Genomic DNA, 23,940 nt, shown 5'->3' with positions numbered 1-23,940 from the left:
TAGAATAATGGGGTGTTCAAAATCTTAAGAGTTGGATGAAACTCTAGATTCCAAAGGATTTCAGATATATAAATGTGAAGCAGACACAAACACTATTTAGATAGACAAGTCAAGCAACTATCTTAAAGAGAGCCAAAAATTAATGACAAGAACTGTTCTCGTCCTGAACGCCGAGCAGACATGTAGCGAATTGTGTCTTAAAAAAAAGAAAATACAGAAATATCTTTCACCAGTTTGGTAAGAGAATTAACGATGAGGGAATTATTGTGTGGGTGTATTGTTATTTAGCTCCTCTAAACCCAAAGAGAAACTGTATTGCATCAATGACTGCCAGGCTGGCCTTTCAAGAGAATTCTGGGATATCTTGTCTGAGCGGTGTCATTTCAGCAGACTAATTTACAAACTAGTGACAAGCTTATCTGGATCAGAAAGAACAATCATAAGCTCATCGTGAGCTTCCCCATAAACACTGAGGAATCAGGAGGGGGGCAGATGGGAGAACTCCCAGAACAGCACATGGGGAGAGGGGGGATAATTCTGTCCGGCAAGCAGAAAAATACTTGTGCTGATGGAACCATTTCCCCAGTGCAACATTGAACCCCTCCCAATAGATCCTGTCTTTCGTCCGAGGAGTTCAAGGTAGCAGACATGGTTCTCCAACCCCCCCCCCATTTTATCCTCACAGCAACCCTGAGGATAATAATAATAATAATAATAATAATAATAATAATAATAATATACCCCGCCCATCTGGCTGGGTTTCCCCAGCCACTCTGGGCGGCTCCCAACAGAATATTAAAAACATGATCAAATATTAAAAACTTCCCTAAACAGGGCTGCCTTCAGATGTCTTCTAAAAGTCAGATAGTTGTTTATTTATTTGACATCTGATGGGAGGGTGTTCCACAGGGCTGGTGCCACTACCGAAAAGGCCCTCTGCCTGGTTCCCTGTAGCTTCATTTCTCGCAATGAGGGAACCGCCAGAAGGACCTCGGAGCTGGACATAAGCAGACCAAAACAACCCAAAGTAGCAAACGAACAGCTCAATGAAGACAGAGCAGTACCATTAGGCACAGAATACTTACACTTTTGCAGAAGCTTGGTCCCACTATTGCACCTGCCTGGGGCCTCTGCAGGGGTGTGCTTGTGCCCCTGGCACAATTTGTGGGTGCCCGGCCCCTTCATTGGCAATTTTGCGTATGCTTGGGCACCCAGGGCCCCAGCGCCTATGCACCCTTGGGAGTGTGGGAGGTGAACAGGAGTACTGTGAACTGCAATGTTTTGTTGCAGGCCCCATTTTTGTTGTTGTTGAGTTTTGTGGTTTTTCTTGTTTGGTAGGTGCTTCTTCGTTTTTATTTTATATTTACCATTTTCTTTGCACTGTGGATCAGTATTAAATAAAAGTTCTGTTCCACGAGACAAAATTATTTAAAACATTTATTCGGAGCAAAATTAAACAGACAGTTTGAGATTACATAGAAATACAAATTTCAACCAGAACACTAGAACCCTCTCGTTAAAAATGTACTTTCTCACTGAATTAATTTAGGTGTCCTTGTACTGACGAGATCGGTTAGATCATATTTAGCATTTTGTAGAATCAACCCATGTAAAAATCAGTAAAACAAAGGTTTCTTAAAATGTGCAAATATTTTCTGAGTGTTTCGTTACCATCCGTAGTAAACGGCCCCTAAATATATGCTTATTACGTAAAGCTTTCTTTTTTAAAAGTACGATAAAAATACAAATTCTATTTGTTTTAAAAAGCCATTGATATGGCTACTAAACAACCTCGTTGTACAAATTGCAAAATACTATAGGACAAACAAAATTATAGATTTCTTTCTAGGAAACATAGTCTACTCTACTCATTAGTGATTCCATATATATATATATATATGTATATAACTATATCGACAGACACATAGGCCATGATCCAAAGGACTGGTTGTGGTGTTTTGCATACGCACTGCCAAGTGTTTGTCCCACACCTTCCTACTGCAGCCACCATCCAAGCAGTTTCTGAAAGTCAGGCGACCCTCTGGAATGGTGTTCAGTGTGATGTGAGAGCTTGCATTCTTCCCCGTACATGTGCAGAAGCACTTTAGGTACGCAGGCAGTTCTCTTTGGATCCTGTCCATAGATATAGGTATACATTCAGACCGATCAACGAAAAGAAGGAAGACTTAACACAATGCAAAAACAGGAAAGGCTCGACTGGAGCCGCAGTGCCTAAACAGATGCCTAACTTTAAGCAAGTGAAGAATCCCAGACTGTCCAGGCATCTGCTTAAGCGTCTTCCGAGGCTGGAACAAAGCTTTTAAAAAAAGGTAATAATATTGCATAAATGCATTCTATTTTCTGTGTAAACCTCACAATATAAGGTCAAAAGCTATTATTTTTTTCAACCCAAGTACCAGAAAACTAGTTCTTTTCTCCCCGTCTAAAAGATATAAGCAGTAAAATAATCTCTTAAGTGTCTTCTCTTATTTGTCCTTCGCATCCACCCTCCCCACCCCCCAAAAGTCTTTTCAGTGAAAGGATCCTTACAGGAGAGGAAACTCCCCCCCAAAAAATTATTGTATATACATATATATGTATATATATATAAATGTGTATACATACACACACACTTTAAAAAATGAGAAAAGTGATGGCAAATATGGAAACAGGAAGGAACAATTCCACTGGTGAATGCAAGAAATGCACAAACAAAATGTTCATTTATTGCTAGTTTGAAGGCTAGTGGAAGAAAAATACACTGATGCTCAGGAATGGGCTTCTGCGCAGAATTACAAATGACAACAGGATAACCTGTCCCCACCATTCTTCTCTGGGTTATTTGTTATCAAATTATGCACCCATAAATGACATGTACATTGCACAGTAAGGTTATTTGCCAAATGTATGATCCAAGCAGCTTTCATAGGGTTCCCACATGACCCAGCAGCAGAACTCCTTTGTGTGCTTCCAGATGATTCTCCAGGCTTCCAAGATCCTGAAGGATGTACTCTCAAACCCTCTGGAATTCGCAGAGGGCCTGACCTCAAAACATCGAGGGTGTCTTCTCTTAGCTAAAGCGTGTGTGCATAAGGCAATCTGAGCTGGATTTTTCCCGTTGTACGTAGCAACTTGACATGCACAACCTAGCAGTGACTGCCTCCACTTGGAAATCAACAGGATTTCCAAAACATCTGTGTTGAGGAGTCAGCTATCGGACCCCCACCTCCTAAATATGCTTCTGAGTACAGAAGAGCGCTTGTGTGCACATGTAGATGTGAAAATAGACTATCACTCGCCACTGAAAAACATAGCTTTTTGTGAAGCAGATTCTAAATGACAACCACCACCAGGAATGTAAAAATAAGCTTATGCGCCTAATCAAAATTCTTAAAGCTAGGACAGGAATCTGTGGTTCCCCGGGTGTTGCTGGTTTTCAGCTCCGATCTTCCCAACGTGCTAGTTAGTTAGGGTTGATGAGACTCATGTTAGTTGGAGCTGATGGGAGTTGGAGCCTGACAACATCTGAAGCACCCAAAATCGGTGATGATGGAATGCTTCCATCACTCCCTTTATGTTAAAGTACAGCCATTAATGTGGGAAAGTCTATGTGAAGAACCACAGAGCGCACTGCAGCTTGAATCATGGCCAGAAACAAGGATTTATGGACTGCATGAACTGTGGTATGTAGTATCTGGGTGATTTTCAACAAAAATGTATGAACAGGGCCCTACATACTGGGAATGAAGAAACCAACTGAGGGGATTCTATAGCGTTGCATGAATAGTTCGAAGAACTTCACAGCACATGGTGAATTGCCATTGGGTGGCGGAAGATAACTAAGAAAGACAGCAGTGTGATTTCGTTTTGGTTTCATATACACGTGTGACTTTTTACATTTGTACAGGGATAACACTGGAACCTATCTGGAGTTTCACAGAAGCAAACCTCACAAAAGTGAACAAGTTGAAAAAACATTTTTGGCACATTGACAGTATTTGTAATACGTTTTAAAACTCCCCCCCCCTCCTAAAAAAAAGAGATGGCGATATCTTTTCACGGTTCTTTTCCTGGCATCAGCACCTGCTGTCTAGAGGGTCAAGGCAAAATACTGTGCCTTCCAGAGTCAGTCCCATTTTGAACCCCTCCTGAAACAGAGGAAGAAAAACACAAACAAAGAAACAGGAAAGAGTGAGAAAATGCAATATTTTACAAATGCCTATTGAGAAGTGCTCATTCTTATAACTGTGGAATTCACCTTAAAAAAAGAAAAGAAAGAAAGTCTGGCCATGCAGGAATAAGCTCTTTTGAGTTCTGTAATACATTCTCATCTGGATTGTTTCATAGAGAATGAAACTAATCTCTCTCTCTCTCTCTCTCTCTCTCTCTGTGTGTGTGTGTTTGTGTGACTGCTTTTTAAAAATTTAATGTGCTTTAATTACACACACACACACACACACACACACACACACACCATATGCTTTTGATGTTACTTCTATTGAGCCTAAAGCTGCCTGTTTCCACTGTCCCGTTAATTATAGATGAACAGTATGAATTACATTTACAATATATCTCACTATCTATATGAGAAAAGCACCCTCAGTTTGAGATCAGGGTCCCCATCAAATATCTGCCTAATGTGAAATTTAAAAAGTGAATTTGAACGTTTGCATTTTGTCAGTTTTTGGAGGTGGTGGCGGCAGTGGAACATGTATGTAGCCTGTAAAAGTTTTGTGTGTGTGTGTGCGATGTGTCAAGTGTCAAGTGTCAAGGTCGAACCCTGATTGAAAATATACAGTGGGTTGTGTCACATTCCACTGTATCAGGCTTGCAAATGGAGAAAAAGTATGCAGTTCCATTCTGAGCTGGAATGGATCTAGTTGGATAAAGAACTGAGAATACGACGGCTCTGTTTTAGACCATGGCAGCGTAGACTGCCTTACGTACAAATTGGCAAGAGGCAACCTTCAAGATAAGGAGTGATTCTTGGCAAGATAGAGGTGCTTTCATAAGGGTTATTCCTGTGGGCTTATAGGATTTCAGTTTGACCTATAAATCAAATATGCTACAAAGATGGCTGATTTGAAAGGTAGCCTTCCCCTCTGGATTACAGTACTGGCTAGAGCTGAAGAATAAATAAGTATTCTTTTACTGAAAAAACAAAACAACAACAGAAAACACGTGCATTGATTCAATTCCTTAGAGACCTACATGTAAAAAGCCTTACGTTTGGATGACAGAATTGGGAATGTGACTGTAAAGAATCAGTCCAATGCACATGCCTTCTATTTTCTGGGAAAGAATGCCTGGGGAAGGTAATATATACTTGTTGGCAAAGGGTCAGGTTTTAGCAAGTCAAAATACAAAGCAGATTCCTGGCTCATATCGGTGGCGGTGTGGCTCTTTAGCAATGCACACTTTTTTTTATCCATGGTGCATTTATCCTAATGTATGAAACTGTTCTTCCATCTCAGTGAATGGGGAGTGGGAAGAACATTGTGAATTAGGTCCCTATATGATCAAACATCTGCAGCAGTGTCTTTTTTAATACATATCATATGCATGGTTGAGGGCACTTGAAGTGCACATATACCCAGAGCACAGCATCCCCGCAAAAGCTTGTATTTTACAGAAATGGTACCCATCTTGCCTGCTCTGTCTGAAGTAATAACATTTCCCTTGAGTTTTACAGTTCAGATTGAATAAAAGAATTCATTCTTACATAATGTGTATGTACAGCATAGTGAGCTATTACAGACAAAAAGTCAATACCTCTCTGAAAGGAGCCTGCAAGAATTTCTCAAATTTTACCACATGAAAAATGAAAACGAATGGAAATCTAGCAATCTGAAGTGCTAAAGTTTAGATCTCAGACATCAACGTTATTATACTTTATAGGACATGAATCGAAACTCATTAAAAAATATATATACCAACCATCGCTGACGCTGCACACCCACGAAAGCACAAAGAGACAGAAGAAATATTAGAGCTTCTGGCAGATTGGTTAACATCGGTAATAACATTTCTAATTTAGGCTACAATTCTATACACAATTACGTGGAACAAGTCTCACTGAACTCAAGAGAACTTACATCCAAGTAGATATGCATAGGATTTTGCTCCTACTTACAGATCTCACAAACAACTAAACCGAATAATATAAAACAATTGCAACTAAATTTATCTTTTCATTATTTCTTACAAAATATTCAGAAGTAAATATAAAGTTGATTGCAACCAAGTTCATTTTCTGAAGTAAATCTATTATAATTTCCCCACTGTTGAGATTGGAAAGGTATTTATGGTATTTCATCACACATAGATATAAATATTTTGTGCATGCACTTGGTAGCTTTTGGTCTCACATGGTATACTGTCAAAAACCATGGGTATTGGGGTGAAAAAAGTGGAATAATGTTACAGAGGAGCTAAAAGGCAAGGTGTTTCTTGCCACTAGCCCTGCACCCAACTGGCCTGTACTGCCCTGTGTGTCAATGGACCAGGAAGAGTAGTGAGGGGATGGTGGAGGCCTAACCACTACATGGAGGTGAGCAAAGGCCAGGCAATGGGCAAGGATACCCAGCAGTGATGAAGAGAGATAGGCAAGGGGTCTTGTGGGTTTGAAATGAAGTGTGAGTAGCTGATTAACCATACACAGATAGGATGGGGTGACTAGAGAAGGGATCATGATGGAGAAATGTGTGGAGAAACCCAGCGGGCTACCATTTGTCATGTATTTGAGTGGGTGGGGTTAGGTTTAAAGAAGTCCTGTTGGGCCTAAAGAACGTAGAAAGGCAGGCAACATGGACAATGAAGTGCTGGCATATGAAAGGAGGAGGAAGGGAAGAGAAGGAGACATTTTTTTAGGACTCCAAACGGCAAGAATCAAACCTGGTTAGGAGCCTAAGCAGTATTATAGTTAGGCAAAGTGTGTTGTACCTTGAAAGAGCAAAATGTGTTTTACAGATAGATATTAAGGCTTGCTTGTACTGAGTGCATTCTTCCCTGGTGGTATTGTAGTGTAGTGATGGCCAAACTTGGCCCTCCAGCTGTTTTGGGACTACAATTCCCATCATCCCTGACCACTGGTCCTGTTAGCTAGGGATGATGGGAGTTGTAGTCCCAAAACAGCTGGAGGGCAAAGTTTGGCCATCACTGTTGTAGTGGTTACATTCAGATCTTCAAAACTGCACCCTCCATGTAGCCCACGAGGGATAAATAGTTCTTCTCTAGAGGAAGCATGAACAGTAATACTGACCCCATTTCCTCTGCAGAAGTGCTACAAAAGCTTATACAATAAGCATTAAATCCTCTAAGGATTCTGAACACTGATTCACTTATTGCCAGTGTTGTTCTCCTTAGATGTTGTTGGGACTACCATCAGCATGCACAGTGGTGACGGATGACGGAAAATGCGGAGGACCCCACAAAAAGTACCTCTGCTTGAGATGGATAAACACTCTATTATTAACAACTGAATGAATCCTACTTCCCTTTTCTTTTCTTGCAACACTGAACATTTTACAGGCCACGATCATGTCGCCTACAGCACAAATAACGTCCCCTGATATTTACATGGCAATAGAAACAACATTTTTGCAATGGCAAATGTTTTGTCACCTGCATCTCGTCTAGTTTGGATTGAATGTCTGGAGGGAAATCTCCTGCTCCGCAGCTAAAAGGGTCAAAAGGTTCTGCTCCAAAAAGGTCTCTCTCTAGAAAGAAGAAGAATAAAAAAAAAAGGAATCAGCAACACCTAAGAGGTGGAGTGTTTGGAAACTCGGACAGCTGGTGAAACTCTGGACTTGAGAATGCAAAGCGGCAAAATTTGCAACCAGTGTTCTGCTGTATTCTAGAAGGTCTGTACTAGATGGTTCGGTTGAGCCACCACTCTTGATCATTGCGTCTTGCCCCTCTGGAGAAGGAGTCATGAACTGGCAACCATTCATTTTCACTTCATTTCCCCTAAATTATTTTTCGAGAAGGAATCTCCACGAATTCCAGGCTAAATCTGTATGAAGCATAGTCATCTTCTTCTCCTTCTTAAAGCATACAGCCCTTGCAGATCCTTCAGAAACTGAAGTGTGGGTGTTTTCTCTAAGCAGGACACATATGCAGAGTAAGTAAGTTGTTCCAGCAAACAAGCCTCAGATCACCAGCTCATTAGTTTTGGTTATGACTGCGCAGTGTTTCTTATCAAAAGATGAAGCTCGAGGGGGGGAAATAATCCTTTGGCTTGCATTATATTTCTCTTACATAGAACTGCGCTAAATCAGAACAGCTGCTCAAAGGCATTCAGAACGGGCAGCTTCCAAAAGCCCCTCCAGGGATGATAGAGCATACCAGTGATGGGGAACATGTGGTCCTCCAGAAGTTGTTAGACTTCAGCTCCCAGCAGCCCAAGTCAGTATAGTCGATGGCCAACCCCTCTTAATCTTTGTGAACTGGCAGGATTCGCAGTGCAAGCTGAGTTATGCTATGGGCATGGATTGTGGACACTGGAAGTGTAATCCCAGCAATTAGGGACGATTTGCACGCTCAGAGAAAAGAAGGTAGCACATTGTTCCTGGGACTCTACCACATCAGAACATATTCAGGTGGTGGAAATCACCTGACTGATGCCCAGTGCATCCAAAAACATCCAAACCCCCAAAATTAGAATGCCGGAAAGCTCAAAGCAACTTCTTGCTCAATTGCTTCCTCCTTCTATTCTCATGATGCTTTAAATCTTTTATTTCCCAAGTGTTACAGTTCAGATTATATTCTGCTTTAACTAGCTAGAGATTGACAAGAGAATTACAAAAAACACATTTTTTTCTGATTAATGCACCTCTCATTTTTTTATATTAAAAATGAGTATTTGTCCCTTATTTGCAGATTTCCCGTTGCTCTCCTGTATTAATTTGTGGTGCACATCTATCCCTGTCATGCCTTTCACAGTGTAATAATTTCTATTCTAAAACAGGAGTGGATTTGTGGTATTTCAAACACTCCCAGAATGCATGACCATATCAAGTTGTTTTATGGATGAATTTCTCAACCACAATAATAACACAACAGAAGGAAGATTTATAAGGCAGTGCTTTATGTGTGGTTATGGAGTTTTCGAGGGCAAGGTCTTAAATCTGGCATTTCTGTTTCACACTTTAAAAGATCTAGAAGTGATTGTTGCAGCTTCTAAAATTACTACTATTGGTCCATGACATATAAAATCACCTCGTGAAAATGCATTATAATGATAATATACTGGACTGCTAAATTCAGTAAAATACAGAGAGACTGATTTACCTATCACAAGATGCAAGATCTTCCAATAAATAATGACTGCATTTTCCTTTTACAACACACAATGTGCCTATCTCAACAATCCTTACAACAGCCCTGTAATGTAGGCTGGCATTGTAAAGGTAAAGGTAAAGGTACCCCTGCCCGTATGGGCCAGTCGTGTCCAACTCAAGGGTTGTGCGCCCATCTCACTTAAGAGGCCTGGAGCCAGCGCTGTCCGGAGACACTTCCGGGTCATGTGGCCAGCGTGACGAAGCTGCTCTGGCGAGCCTGCACCAGCGCAGCACACGGAAACGCCATTACCTTCCCGCTATAAAGCGGTACCTATTTATCTACTTGCACTTAAGAGTGTTTTTGAACTGCTAGGTGGGCAGGAGCTGGGACTGAAAGACGGGAGCTCACCCCGCCGCGGGGATTTGAACCGCCGACCATGTGATCGGCAAGTCCTAGGCACTGAGGTTTTACCCACAGTGCCACCCGCGTCCCAGGCTGGCATTACTTATCTTCATATTGCAGTGAACTGGGAAGAGCTCTAAGAGACGATGGTTGATACACCACCTTGTGAGTGGGTTCAAGAGACGAGATTTCAGACAACAAATCTGAGCAGAGGACTTTGCATTGCAAACTCTTTAAGCCAGCCGTTTTATTAGTGCTTTCATAAGATCCTGAAAGTATTATTGCCTCTTTCAGACCATTATTTTATGGTGGAGAATGCAGTACCTTTCCAGACTTTGAACTTGATTTTGAAATGTGATTAGCAATATTAGTTTCTAAATAGGTTCTTCTTTTGGTAATCTGTTATGAAAAATAAAGGGGTAAAAGAGAAGCACTCATGTGGACAGTGGAAGTAGTTGGGTTCAAATGTTTCTTTGAAGTAAATTTGATCTGCAGACCTCTTGGAAAGGCCATGAGTCTTGCAGCACAAAGTAAAAAATTTGCCCTGTTGTTATTGGTGGCAATCAAACTATTTTCTAAGAAGGGACTATAAGATTTCATTCATCTATTATCAGATTTTATTTGCTTTTTTCCTATTGGGACACTTTGATCTCAGAAATATCCTCTTTGGCTTCAATACACATCAAAAGATGTCTCTTGGCATTGACAACGCGAAAGCCTAAAATAATTGCGGATTTCTCCCCTCGTTTTCAGCCATTGCAACTCCCCTGCTTGTTTCCCCCAGTAATTCCAAAAGGGCTGGAGATTTCCACTATTTTCCAGAAACATAAACTATACCTTTCCTTTGAGGTAATCAACCTCTGCTTTCAAGCTAGGCATCTATGTTTCTTGGGGTTAAAGGCACCACATAGTGCACAAGCAGCTTGGAGTACTTCACATTCAATATAATATAATTCACTGATTACTATCTGGGGAGATGAGCATATCAAGTCAGGTACAGAGCCCTGAACAACTTAGGTCCAACATTCCTTAAGGACTGCCTGAGCCCTTGTATCCCAGCCCAATCACTGAGATAATCATAAGAGTGCTGTTTACTGCTGTGATACAGCAGCCTGTTGGGCACATACCGTATTTTTCGCTCTATAAGACGCACCAGACCACAAGACGCACTTAGTTTTTGGAGGAGGAAAACAAGAAAAAAAAATTATTCTGAATCTCAGAAGCCAGAACAGCAAGAGGGATCGCTGCGCAGTGAAAGCAGCAACCCCTCTTGCTGTTCTGGCTTCTGGGATAGCTGCGCAGCCTGCATTCGCTCCATAAGATGCACACACATTTCCCCTTACCTTTTAGGAGGGAAAAAGTGAGTCTTATAGAGCAAAAGATACGGTATTTTTGTTGGTCTCACATTGTGGAATACTCTTCCAGCAAATTTGGCAGGCACCATCCGTTTTCAGGCGTCTCTTAAAAGACTTCATATATGCTGGCAGCCCTAGGCTGTTGTTTGAAATTTTCTGGAGTGGCCAGTCATTTTAATGATTATCCCATCTTGCTTTTAATGGTTTTTATATTGCTGTATACATCCCTGATATTTTATGGGAGGGTAGTATATAAATAAATTTAGAAAGACACAATAGGCTAATCTTTCAAGATTTCAATGGGCAATTTGTTCCCCCCAAAAATGTAAGCGGTAAAGCCTTAATTTTTTTAAACCGGCCATCTTTGTTGACTTGGCTGTTTTGTGTTAAAAGCACAACGGATAGCATGACAAGAGCTGAACCAGAATTACTCACAAAATTACTAAACTATCATTTTCAACTTACAGTTAAACTAAGCTACGGTTTGTATACGAATGCACAGCATGCTGCAGAAATTGTGGGTCCTTCTCTGCTCCCTCATTCCTGCTGCACTGCCAAGAAACAAGCCATAACACAGGCTTGTCCCTTGTTAGTCTTCCAAACAAACGAAGAGGAGTAAGCCAAGAACAAATATTGTTTACCACTCATTGTTTGTTTTCAGAGGACCACGGCTTGTCTTCTGGTAGAGTGGCAGCAGCAGGGGAGGAACTAAATGCCTGTGATTTCAGTAGTATGCGCTAGCGTGCTGTGCATTGAAATTCGAACCATAGTTTAGTTTCTTTGTAATTTAAGGTGACACATGGACCTTGCAGTTATCTCTCACGCAAACACCTTTGGAAATGCTGCAGCCTGGGGTGGAGAGAAGCTACCCTCTTTCGGTGATTCTTTGGCAATCCTTATACAGTCGTACCTTGGAAGTCGAACGGAATCCATTCCAGAAGTCCTTTCGACTTCCAAAACGTTCGGAAACCAAAGCGCGGCTTCCGATTGGCTGCAGGAAGCTCCTGCAGCCAATCGGAAGCCCTGTCGGACGTTGGGGTTCCAAAGAATGTTCTCAATCCGGAACACTCACTTCCGGGTTTGTGGCGTTTGGAAGCCAAAGCATCCGAGTACCAAGACATTCGGGATCCAAGGTATGACTATAATGAAATTTGCGCCCCGGTTTAAACAAGTCTCACTTGCAATGGCCCTCAGTGGTAAGGAGAGTTAGCCAAACCTGACTGCTTTTGATGACATCTGGTGATCAAGGAGAAATGATGGCACAAAATCGGTTTGAAGTAATGGGTGTGGGTGTTCAATCAAAGCGGAAATTGATCTGGAGGGAGGTGGGGGGAATTTACATTGCCAAAATCATTAGTTGTACCCCCAACGATAAGAAAAACTATTGAACATTTGGTACCATCCCACTTATACTTAATGTTAAAAGTTAGTGTTAACCATATTACCAGATAGCCGTAGAAATTATTTGATAGTTTGGCTTTGTGAGGGAGTAATTACAGACACTTGGTCATAGTTACCAGGGTTAAAATAATACTGGCAGATCCAGCAACGCTTTACTTCTTCTGAGATGTTTCCCAAAAGAACCACATAGGTGGTTCTGAAGTCGAGTGTAAACTACTTTAATCGTTCCATGCGGGATTTGATAGGCACAGGTTTTTCTTCTTCAAAACATAGCATCCCCTGTGTGTTCCTTCTTTAGCCACTGGAATATGAGATTGCCACCACATTTTCTTTTCAGCATGGGGACACACACAAAAAGGTGCGGTACTAGTTGAGTCACGGCTGAAGTGTCACAACGAAGACCGTAGAAGTATTTTCCTGAAGTTAACACGGGACTAAAACATATCCTCAGATTGCTTTTGTGCAATATGAAACAATAGATCCAGTCCCCTAGTTAGCACATATATAGTTGAACGCCTGCTTAGTTTTAACAGCCAAAAGGGGACAAGCAAACGTTTACAACAAACATGCTATTTTAATTCCTGCCTTGAGTGGAGTTATTACTTGAACATATGAAAGGGTCACAGGATGCCCCCCAAACACCCAAACTCTCAAAGAACAGGAACACTGCGAACCCAGCACTATCATTTTTAAATGCGTGGTTTCCAAAAACCATATTTGGTTTAGTATGAAGATGAAAACAAATCAGGTCAGTTCATTACAAAACTTACTGATCTCTGCAGATCTACTGGGCACTGGAGGAGGCTGTGTGCCATTGCGAGTAGGTGTTGATGACTGAGGGGATATGGGAGAAAAGGGAACCATATCAAAGATGTCAGTGGAGGGTGATTTAGGTGTCACACTGCCTGCCTACAATAAGGACAATAAACATTAGGGCAAAATTTCACATGGCAAAAATCACAATATTGAACTTTTTTTTCTTTTCGCATGCAATGCAGAAGATAAAAAGCTACGTTTTCGAACAGAAGAGGGCATGCAAAAAACAAAAGAGCTGATATGAGAAATTGGCATTTGCAGCCTGAGGTTTATGAAACATGCTAAAGCCTTCAGTCACGCACCAACCAGTATTGTAATACTTCCGCAGTTTTAGTGTATCTGGTGTATCCAGAATTGAATGACTTTTAGATACAAAAGAGTTGGGGGGAATATGAACGCATTTGAATGGAGAGAGAGATAATGCCCATTTATCGGGACAGTTGGCTATACATCAGAACATACAGAACTAGCGCCTGAAATTAAGAGATAACGTATCAGTTTTGTTTTATTACCTCTTGTGTCATAATAGGATTAATATTCTGCAAACCTGACATAGCAGTTGCTCTAAACACTGAGAAACCATTATGTAATAAAGCAGTAATTTGGATGAAAACACATTAAGGACCATGAATATATTGAAACTAACTTTTTTTAAAAAAAATAAAAAATGTTCAGCTTGGTACTATAGAAACCTCATCACTAAAAAAGCCCAGAAATTCTGGTCAGCTTCAGGAAAGTATAATTTGCTGAAAATATACTTTTCTGTCGGATTAAGATTAATAGCCACAGTCATTTCACCATTGCTATCCAAGTAAAAATGCTTTCGTAAGAGGAAAATATGCAGCAATAACATACAGAAAGCAGAGAGCTATGCATAAGATAATCTAAGTAAGCTTTCCCATTACATGGAGCTAACAAGCAACTTTGTTTTATTGACAATGCAGAAAAAATATCCCTAACAGAAAATCCCAACTATGTCTCAAATGTTATGCATAACAATCTGGTTTGGTTATACTGATATTATAATGGAACAAGGCTAACTGGACGTACAATGACCAATTATCTTCACGTTGTAATGGAATAAATTGATGTCAGTGCCATGTTTCTAGAGGTGATGTTTTTCTTCCCTCTTGCCATGCAAGGCTTCTTGATAGGTTGTGTTTTAACGGGTGGTTAGATACAGTCAGCATCTCTCTCTTTTTTTTGTTCCTGCATATTAACAGTGTTCATACATCACATAGTTCTGGGTTGTATCTAATGGTGCCCTTCCATAAATGGAAGGAGTCCTTCAATTTATGGAAATGGCCTTGATGTAGTGGAGCCTCCAGACTTCTCCTTGTACAATGGGTTCCCTCCAGTCATCTCCTCATGCCCCCACCCTGCCCATGAGTTTGGGTGGTTGTGCTGTTCAGAGCACCCCCGGAACTGCACAAAGGGGTGGGGGAGAAGGAGAAGGGAGATGGTTCTGTCTGGCAAGCCAAAATGCTTGTGCTGATGCAACAATCAGAAGAACGTTACGTTGAATTTCTCCCAGAGAACCTGAACGCTTCTTACCACAAATATGCTTATAACAATAAAAAAAATTTGAACAAGCCTTTTGTGTTCACACACAAGCATCACACACGCTCCTTCCGCGATAGCCAGCCACTGGCCTCTTGTACTATCTGTCCAGAGTTACAAAATGATGGAAAGTTTTGTTCCTGGGTCACAGGCAGAGAGAGAGGAACTTGCATTTTCTATAAAGGTTGGTTTCAATAGGAAGGATAAGCCTGGCATCTTAGAGGTAAGTTTGGAGGAAGGTTCAGAGTATTCCTGGTTCTAGTTCACCTATGTTCATAAGGTGCTCTGTCCCTCCAGATGTTTTGGGACTACAACTCCATATCATCCCTAGCTAACAGGAACAGTGGTCAGGGATGATGGGAGCTGTAGTCCCAAAACATCTGGAGGGCTGAGTTTGCCTATGCCTGGTCTATGCATCCCCAGACTCTTCAGCATCTTCTAATAGAAGTTTATAGCGTTACGGTATTCTACTGGAAAGAAATTACCCATGACAAATGACTACACATATTCCCTCAATTTTTTCAAATCGCCAGCAGCTAGTCTGCAGAGCATGGTGAAGTCACTTAGTCTTCCAACTTTGCTTGCTGACTTCAGCTGGATGGCTGCTAAATTGCAGCTGGCAAGAGGACTCTCTAGACTTTGAGGCAAGCTAGGTTCTTCTGCAAGCTGAGCATTCTCTGCTGTTATTTTCCGCAATGTACTTTACCCTGTCTTTAAGAAGGGAGGCCTCCTATGCAGCAAAGCTACTCCTCCTATTGGTTTTGAATTTGGAACTGAATGACTATCATACAAAGGTTAGAATGCACTACTTAGAACTGTCTTAATAATGCATAGAATAGTTACAACAAAATAATCTCTAAAAGCTCGTGCACTCTTGAAATTAGAAGTATCTTCTAAAGGTGGAAGCTATGGTCCAACAACATCTAACACCTGTTAGCCACCCATTTTAAACACACTGGAGAAACATAAATATAACTGGCAGACAAACTGATTCTGCCTTTTGCAGCATGGATAATAAGTATCACTTCTTAATCACCTAAAAACAAGGCACTGTACCTTGCTGGACTTTACAGGTAAACACCATGTTCTGTATATGTAGGAGTCTTTCCATGTAACAGATTTGCCAAATTTTGACCCAAAGAATGCAACCTGCCCAATTTGTTTGTACATAGTTACTATGTACTTTGTTTCCTTCTCTGAGTTCTCTGAAAAAAAGCCAAGTCTCGCCCAAATGCATTCCTCTGTCTCTGCAACTAATATATTAGCTGCTTATTAACTCAGAACTGTTGTGATAAACACACTCAACTTTTGCTGAAAGTGAAATATGTTGATGGATAGCATTTGGATACTGTAGAAGCCATAGGCTCTTAATTTATAATAAAATCCTGCTAGTCCACCCATCATAGAAGTTTAGCCATCAAATGTTGGCCTTTGGTTGTGTGAAGAACAGATTCCATCAGGAGTTATGACAGGATTATGACATCACAAGCCTTATGTGGAATCAGTATGAATAATTTTTACTTGGCTAATTCATTTTTGGATTTCACACACACAAAAATCCAAACCCAGACATTCCAAAGATTTTTTAAAAGCTGAAGCCCATCACAAAAAATAAGTTCTTTTTTATTCCCCACCTTCATCTGACAAATTTGCAGTAAATTATGGGCAACATGCATAACAATCTCCTATTGAAAATCAATGAGTCTTGAATGTTTTTGACTCTCTCTGGGCTGCTCTGAATGGCCAGGATCTAAAGAAACTAGCTGTCAGTGAACCAACAGTGCATCCCTAATGGTTTCTCCTGCATCAGGAGTCTCCTTCGCAACAAGACAAAAGGTTAACTGAACATGACTAACTTGTCCCACTGATTCCAATGAAGCCAAGTTCAACTAGTTTAGTCTGGACCTGAACAAAAGTGTTTTTGGATCTAAAAAAGAAAAAAAATTATTAAAATATATTGCTAAACACACACAAGTCCTTGAGCAAGGCTAAAAAAACTATTGGGATTCTGGTCACTGCAACTGATTTCATCCTTAAATGAATGCGGAAGTTATAAATAGGTCTCTTATTAATAAATGCAGAAAGTATAAATATATGCTATAGGGAATAAACTGTTACAACAGAAAATCTACACAAGGCAGTTAATGGAGTTACAGATCTTTGAAGAGTGAGAGAATCAATCAGTAACATCTGAATCTCTTAAATTGGTTTTTCCCCATTCACTTATTGCAATTAAATAGTATTTCCTTTTGTTTCTCTCAGGAACACCAATCATAATAAGAGAATTGATCTTTGTTTCGAAATAAATGCATACTTGCACTATCTGAATGATCATGAGAAGCATTTTTATTGGGTAAACCCATGCAAAAAGCCATGTTTGCCAAGGACAGCCAACTGCTAATTGCAAACAGAAAGAGAAGGTTGTATCAGCCCATTCTTACAACCAGGAAGCATGTTACAGCTCATCTTTGGGATAAATAATGGGCATTCTTCATTTTGCACAGAGTTTAAACACACTTCAAAAAAATCAAGTGCTCTACATTGCCTACCACATCTCCTACTGACTTCCCCCACTTTATTTAAAATTTTATGCTGTCCAATCACAATTCTTCAGAGATTGTAAGCTTGGCATTGTGAACCTGTAGACAGGGTTCATCTTTCACTTTCTCTATTGGTAATTAATAGTTCCCATATTTTATTTTTAAATGATACAAGGCTGGAATTCTAAACAAAGCCAGTAACCTTGACACTTATTTTTATGTCAGTGCATTTGGGATTGAGGTATAAGAATTCCATTTGCTTTCTCAATTTAACCAGACAGCCCAAATAATATAGACCAAGCTTATCCTTAAGCGTTTTTAAAGGAGAGTCAATTTCGGTATGCCGAACATTTCTGCACTGCTCAGAAGTAGACGAAATGCTTCTGGCCTGTCCTTTAACCACTGTACAAAATGTAGCACTTTGATACAATTCATACACAACAAAGATAGGAAGGTTGAAATATTTTTTTGACTGTTTGTGCCCAGCTGGATTACACGAGGTCTTGGGATGCTGTGTTCATGGACTGGCTTTGGAAGACCACTTTTGGTAGGTGGTGGTGTTAATAGTCCAGATGAGTGTCTGGAGTCAGGAGAGTTCATAGGAGTTAGTGTAATGGAAGAGATATCTAAACAAGGAGCAGAATCCTCATTGCTACACCAGAAAAAGGTGGTGGGTCTTTGAAACATGTCATGTTCATAATCAGACTCTATGTGCAGCAGCAGCTGTAAAGGAATCACAGAAAGAGAAATATATATTCTAAGGAGTGAAAGTGGTAAGAGAAGGGAAAGAAAAAAAAGAGCACAAAAAATTTGCTTGTAAACCAATATTCCACAATATTAGGAACAAAAAGTGAACTTCCTTTTTTTCTTACATCGCAGCAACAATGAGTAATCAGGCAGAAGCAAATTTAACATCTCCATTAAAAATCACTGCAGATATTACAATTTTAAAATCATGTCTTCTATGTCCTGAAAAATATCCCCATGCACCAAATATGCTTGGAAATATCCATGTCTGCAATTGTTTTGGCATACAGTAGGCACACATGTTTGTGTGGTTAAAGCACAGCCCAGTATTTTGTGTATTGAGTATAGCTTCGCAAACCATTTCTCTCTCACTAAGCACTCATACAACACAAACTTCCTACAAGCTTCACATTGAGTAGGTTATCTTGGCCCCACACAGGCTTTTGTGTGGGGCTGTTTTCCAAGCACACAACTCTCCAGTGAGCAAAGTGTTGCTTATTAGCTACTGAGTGGTGCTTGTATTAACAAGGCCCTTAACAGCCTAGGATCTAAATTAAAAGGGCAGTTTCTCTCTTACCGATCTGCCACGTATGATCTCTTGATTATTTCAAAATATTCCGAAATAAAATTTGTGGTGACACAGGAACAGGCATTCTCAGTACAGTGGTGCCCCGCAAGACGAATGCCTCGCAAGACGGAAAACCCGCTAGACGAAAGGGTTTTCCGTTTTTGAGTTGCTTCGCAGGACGAATTTCCCTATGGGCTTGCTTCGCAAGACGAAAATGTCTTGTGAGTCTTGAGATTTTTTTTCCGCTCCCCCCCCTTTTTCTAAGCCGCTAAGCCGCTAATAGCCTTTTAGCAGCTAAGCCGATAAGCCGATAAGCCTTTAATAGCCACTAAACCGCTAATAGCGCTAATCCGCTAATAGGGTTGCTTCGCAAGACAAAAAAACCGCTAGACGAAGACACTCGCGGAACAGATTAATTTCGTCTTGCAAGGCACCACTGTACAAGTAGCCTGACTCTGGAACGCCCTCCCTCCGAAATTTGATTGTTATCAACTATCTCAAGCTTTCGATACCAATTAAAGACTTGGTCTCTGTACTTGGTGCTATCTATGGTGTTATGGATTCTAACAAGTACTGTTGTACGATATTGTAAATGAAGCATCTGTTTACAAATACTTGCACTATACAATAAACTGAAAGTGCCACGAGGTTGAACATACTTAAACTTGGTTACATGGCCAATTAAACAATATATAGCCTTTTAAACTGGGGGGGAGAGGACGTACGTTTATCTAGTTTCTTCTTATGTATTTTTGTGTTTTTATATTGCAAACCAACCTGTGAGTGATCCTCAGATGAAGGGTGGTATAGAGTTATTATCAATAAATAAATCAATAAAAATAATGTCTACTCTGCTGGTACTATATATATATTTAGATTCTTGATGTGCTATTGCTTGCTATGCAGTTTACTGGCAAATGGGATCCTCTTCAACGATGGTCCTGCTTGCACACAGGACCTTGGGCTGGGCATTGCCCGGACCTCGCTGGGATGGCCCCACGATCACGCCAGGCTTATTAGCCAATCAGAGTGGAGTGATTGTGGGACCTATTTAAGCGGCAGCTTGATGTGGCTGAGGCACTTGCTTCACGCTGCTGAACACCCCTGCCCATAGCTGTCAACCTTCCCTTTTTTGGTGGGAAATTGCCTTATTCCAGCGCCGTTTCCCGCTGCTATCCCGGATTGTTAGATATCCCATAGACTGTCCCCAGGACAGGTGAGGCTGCTGATCCCTTATTTCTGAGGCTGCTGTTCCCTTATTTTCAAATCTGAAAGTTGACAGCTACGCCCCCACCCCTTCTTTGGTTTGAGTGCTTTGGCCTTGCTTTGGAGTTCGGTTGGTCACCTGTCTTGTGTCAGGGTAGGAATTTTTCCATTTGGCAGATTGGCACTGGCCACTTGGTTTTCGCTTGCCTCTCAGCAATTGTCACAACTTTGTAAGGCTCAATGATGTGTGTGGGAGGGAGGGGCAGCCATCACCTGCCCTTCCATAAAAAGGGTATTCCGTTAAAGGAATCTGGGGGTCTTGGATCGTGTCTGAAGTCCACTTGAGCGGCTGGGGCCATGCCAGGACCACAGGAACCCTGGGGTGAGCTTCAGTTGGTCTTCATCGACGTAGTAATATAATAATAATAATAATTTATTATTTATAACCTGCCCATCTGGCTGGGTTTCCCCAGTCACTCTGGGTGGCTTCCAACAGAATATTAAAATACAATAGTCTATTAAACATTAAAAGCTTCCCTAAACAGGGCTCCCTTCAGATGTCTTCTAAAAGTCTGGTACTTGTTTTTCTCTGACATCTGGTGGGAGGGCGTTCCACAGGGCAGGTGCCACTAACGAGAAGGCCCTCTGCCTGGTTCCCTGTAACTTGGCTTCTCTCAGCAAGGGAACCGCCAGAAGGCCCTCGGCACTGGACCTCAGTGTCCGGGCAGAACGATGGGGATGGAGACGCTCCTTCAGGTATACTGGGCCGAGGCTGTTTAGGGCTTTAAAGGTCAGCACCAACACTTTGAATTGTGCTCGGAAACATATTGGGAGCCAGTGTAGGTGTGTTATGTGGTCTTGGCGGCCTCTCCCAGTCACCAGTCTAGCTGCCACATTCTGGATTAGTTGTAGTTTCCGGGTCACCTTCAAAGGTAGCCCCACATAGAGCGCATTGCAGTAATCCAAGCAAGAGATAACTAGAGCATGCACCACTCTGGTGAGACAGTCTGCAGGCAGGTAGGGTCTCAGCCTGCGTATTGGGTGGAGCTGGTAGACAGCTGCCCTGGACACAGAATTGACCTGCGCTTCCATGGACAGCTGTGAGTCCAGAATGACTCCCAGGCTGCACACCTGGCCCTTCAACGGCACAGTTACCCCATTCAGGACCAGGGAGTCCTCCACACCTGCCCGCCTCCTGTCCCCCCATAACAGTACTTCTATCTTGTCAGGATTCAACCTCAATCTGTTAGCCGCCATCGTAGCTCCATCGTTTGGTGTTTACCCTTCCAAACTTCCTGCTGGGTGGGCAGGAGTCAGTTATAGTTTGCCAATGCCTAAGCCAATACCGCTCACATTGTGTAATCAATAAATTTGTGGCCTCAATTTTGCCCATCAACCTTTAAACTAAAACACGTGAATTTATTTATATGGGGGGTGTCCTGGGGCCCTCAAGGCGCAATTAATTGCAACCTGCTCTGGGATCACCTTATATAGAAATATTTTAAATGAGCTCTTATTGTGATATAAAAAAGTGAACTTATCATATGGAAGCAATAAAGCATACTGCCTTAAACTACTTAGGCTCGAATGCTAGAAAGTGCCTCTGATTTAATGCCAAAGCAAATCCTAAAAATGAACAGCACACACAGAGAACACAAATCCTACTTATGAACCCAAGCTGCTGATGGTAGGAAACAGGCAAGAATCCCACAGAATTCAAGCACAATGCATCATTGTGTACACTCAGCAATTCTTGACATCTCTGCCCATGACTAACACTTTCACTGGTAGGGAGACTGAGCAAAACACGCAGCTAGGAATGTAACCAGGAAAGAAAACCACATTATAATAATCATGGTACAACTCCTACATAATTATTCAGGAAATGGTAAAAACAGCATTAATCTATATTACATACAAATCTGTCTTTAATGGATATGTTACAATAAGTAGGTTAGGTTTTAATAAAAAAGACAGTTTGGGAAATAATTCTAAATTTAAAACATTTGCACTCAGTTTGTGGAAAATCAAGGAAAGGCATTAATAAAAATGAAAACCCTCACATAACATCCTGAGTTCACAAGACAAAAATCCTCAACTCACTAATTTTTTGACGTTTTGTTTTTTGGTCCAAATAAATATATTGCCCAACTGCAGATTTCTTCTTGTGAACCAACATGGATCCTTCTCAGCTTTAGTTGAGAGAGGCATTTGGACTTCCCCCCTTCCGCTCTCATGGCTTGAAATGTTCATCTACACAAAGCTGGCTAAGATACATAGTTCGGAGAAGAAACAAACCGTTGCCATGGCAAGGTTAAACTCAAATTGACTGCTTTGATCAGTGGAATTGGCGCTACTACAGGTGCCATATAATACTCAGCATTTTGGTAATTTAGAAGAAGAGGAGGAAGAAGAAGAGTTTGGATTTGATATCCCGCTTTATCACTACCCGAAGGAGTCTCAAAGCGGCTAACATTCTCCTTTCCCTTCCTCCCCCACAATGAACACTCTGTGAGGTGAGTGAGGCTGAGAGACTTCAGAGAAGTGTGACTAGCCCAGGGTCACCCAGCAGCTGCATGTGGAGGAGCGGGGAAGTGAACCCGGTTCACCAGATTACGAGTCCACCACTCTGAACCACTACACCACACTGGCAGTGCCTGGGAAACCCTGCCAGATGGGTGGGGTATAAATAGTAATTTGTTGTTGTTGTTGTTGTTGTTGTTGTTACACTTTGCCGATACCTTCACTGTATTCTTTTCAGCATCTGCTAAAAATCTTCATACCCAGATGTTTAAGGAAGTTGAGGTAATTTTAACCCGCTTTAGTATTTTAACTTTTGCATGTTTTAAGGTAGTGTTGTATTTTTTTTCTTTATTTCATTGTTCTATCTTTTGTAAACCGCTTTGAGGCCTTTTTTTAAACACTCAAGCAGTGTTAATAACGCAGTCTTCTTCAGTAAAAGAAGAATAGCTTTACTGAGTTATAACTTGTTTGCAAGTAAACAGCATAGTGAACAGAAGATTTAAACCAGCTTCAGAGCATACACAGAGTACAGGCTTCACTGAGCACAGGCTCCATGCCTAGGTCAGGGTCCACACACACACTGACTCCACCCCACTCAGGCCCCACTAAGTCTTCCTGCAAGCCGATACAAACATTTATACAGAGAATGAGTTACAGTGATTCTGCATGCTGAGTGATTCTGCAGCTTTTCAGCATTTCACAACATTTCTAGACTCCTTTACTGCTTCCTTTTACTGCTTCTGCTCTCAAATACCTTTGTCTCATGACAAATACAAGAAGGTAAAGGTAAAGGACCCCTGACAGTTAAGTCTAGTCACGGACGACTCTGGGGTTGTGGCACTCATCTCATTTTACTGGCCGAGGGAGATGGCGTTTGTCCGCAGACAGTTTTTCTGGGTTATGTGGTCAGCATGACTATGCCGCTTCTAGCGAAACCAGAGCGGCGCATGGAAACGTTGTTTGCCTTCCCGCCACAGTGGTACCTATTTATCTACTTGCACTGGCATGCTTTTGAACTGCTAGGTTGGCAGGAGACTTCCCCCCGCCACTTCCTTGTGAGCAAACATCAATGAACTTTTCAAAGTGGACTGAATCTCAAATCATGTGTTTTGCTACCAGCAAGCTTGGCTCCTCTCCTCAGTTCATTTGAGGACAAGAACATTATCTCAACTTTCCTCTTGCTTTGTAGAATATTACAGGGAGGATGCTTCCCAACAAACTTTCATCTGGAGTAGAATTTTTGCAATAGTGAGAAGTTCCAACACCTTTATTTGGGGGTGAGTGGGGAGGAAAATAAAGGGGTGTGTTTTGATTAGTGGAAACCTACGCTTAAGATCAGGAACTCTAGACGAAAACAAAGCAAAACTCCCTGAAAATGGTGGAATTAGTTGAACCAGGAATGAGCAAAAGGCCTACCAATTACATCATGGCACTGTAGCTCTGTCTCAATAAAAGAACGAGGAGTCAGAAATCCCTATGAGAACATCTTGGGACAAATCACTGCCTGCAAACTGTCTGATACTAGTTTAGGTAGATACAT

The 23,940-nt window shown here is 41.3% G+C and overlaps 1 protein-coding gene across 7 annotated transcripts in view; it reads right to left on the bottom strand.

The window, feature by feature from the left end:
* Positions 1-1,423: 1,423 nt before the first annotated feature.
* GULP1 (GULP PTB domain containing engulfment adaptor 1) overlaps positions 1,424-23,940 on the bottom strand; it is a 182,099-nt gene continuing 159,582 nt past the window's right edge. For 3 of the 7 annotated variants that reach the window (XM_080972268.1, XM_080972265.1, XM_080972266.1), the window contains 4 exons: positions 17,852-18,079; positions 13,211-13,349; positions 7,624-7,718; positions 1,424-4,148 (listed from right to left, as the gene is read on the bottom strand). In XM_080972268.1, coding sequence (XP_080828394.1) covers positions 4,077-4,148; positions 7,624-7,718; positions 13,211-13,349; positions 17,852-18,079 — 534 coding nt within the window. In that variant the 3' untranslated portion in view covers positions 1,424-4,076. Of the gene's footprint in view, positions 4,149-5,937; positions 5,949-7,623; positions 7,719-13,210; positions 13,350-17,851; positions 18,080-23,940 lie in introns of all 7 variants that reach the window. The other 4 variants (XM_080972267.1, XM_080972269.1, XM_080972271.1 and 1 more) reach the window with 4 other exon arrangements.

Source organism: Podarcis pityusensis, assembly GCF_964106645.2.
Source record: "Podarcis pityusensis genome assembly, chromosome: 1".
Lineage (NCBI taxonomy): Eukaryota > Metazoa > Chordata > Lepidosauria > Squamata > Lacertidae > Podarcis > Podarcis pityusensis.
The sequence above is the reverse complement of the archived record's forward strand: the minus strand, read 5'-3'. Positions and strand labels throughout refer to the sequence as shown.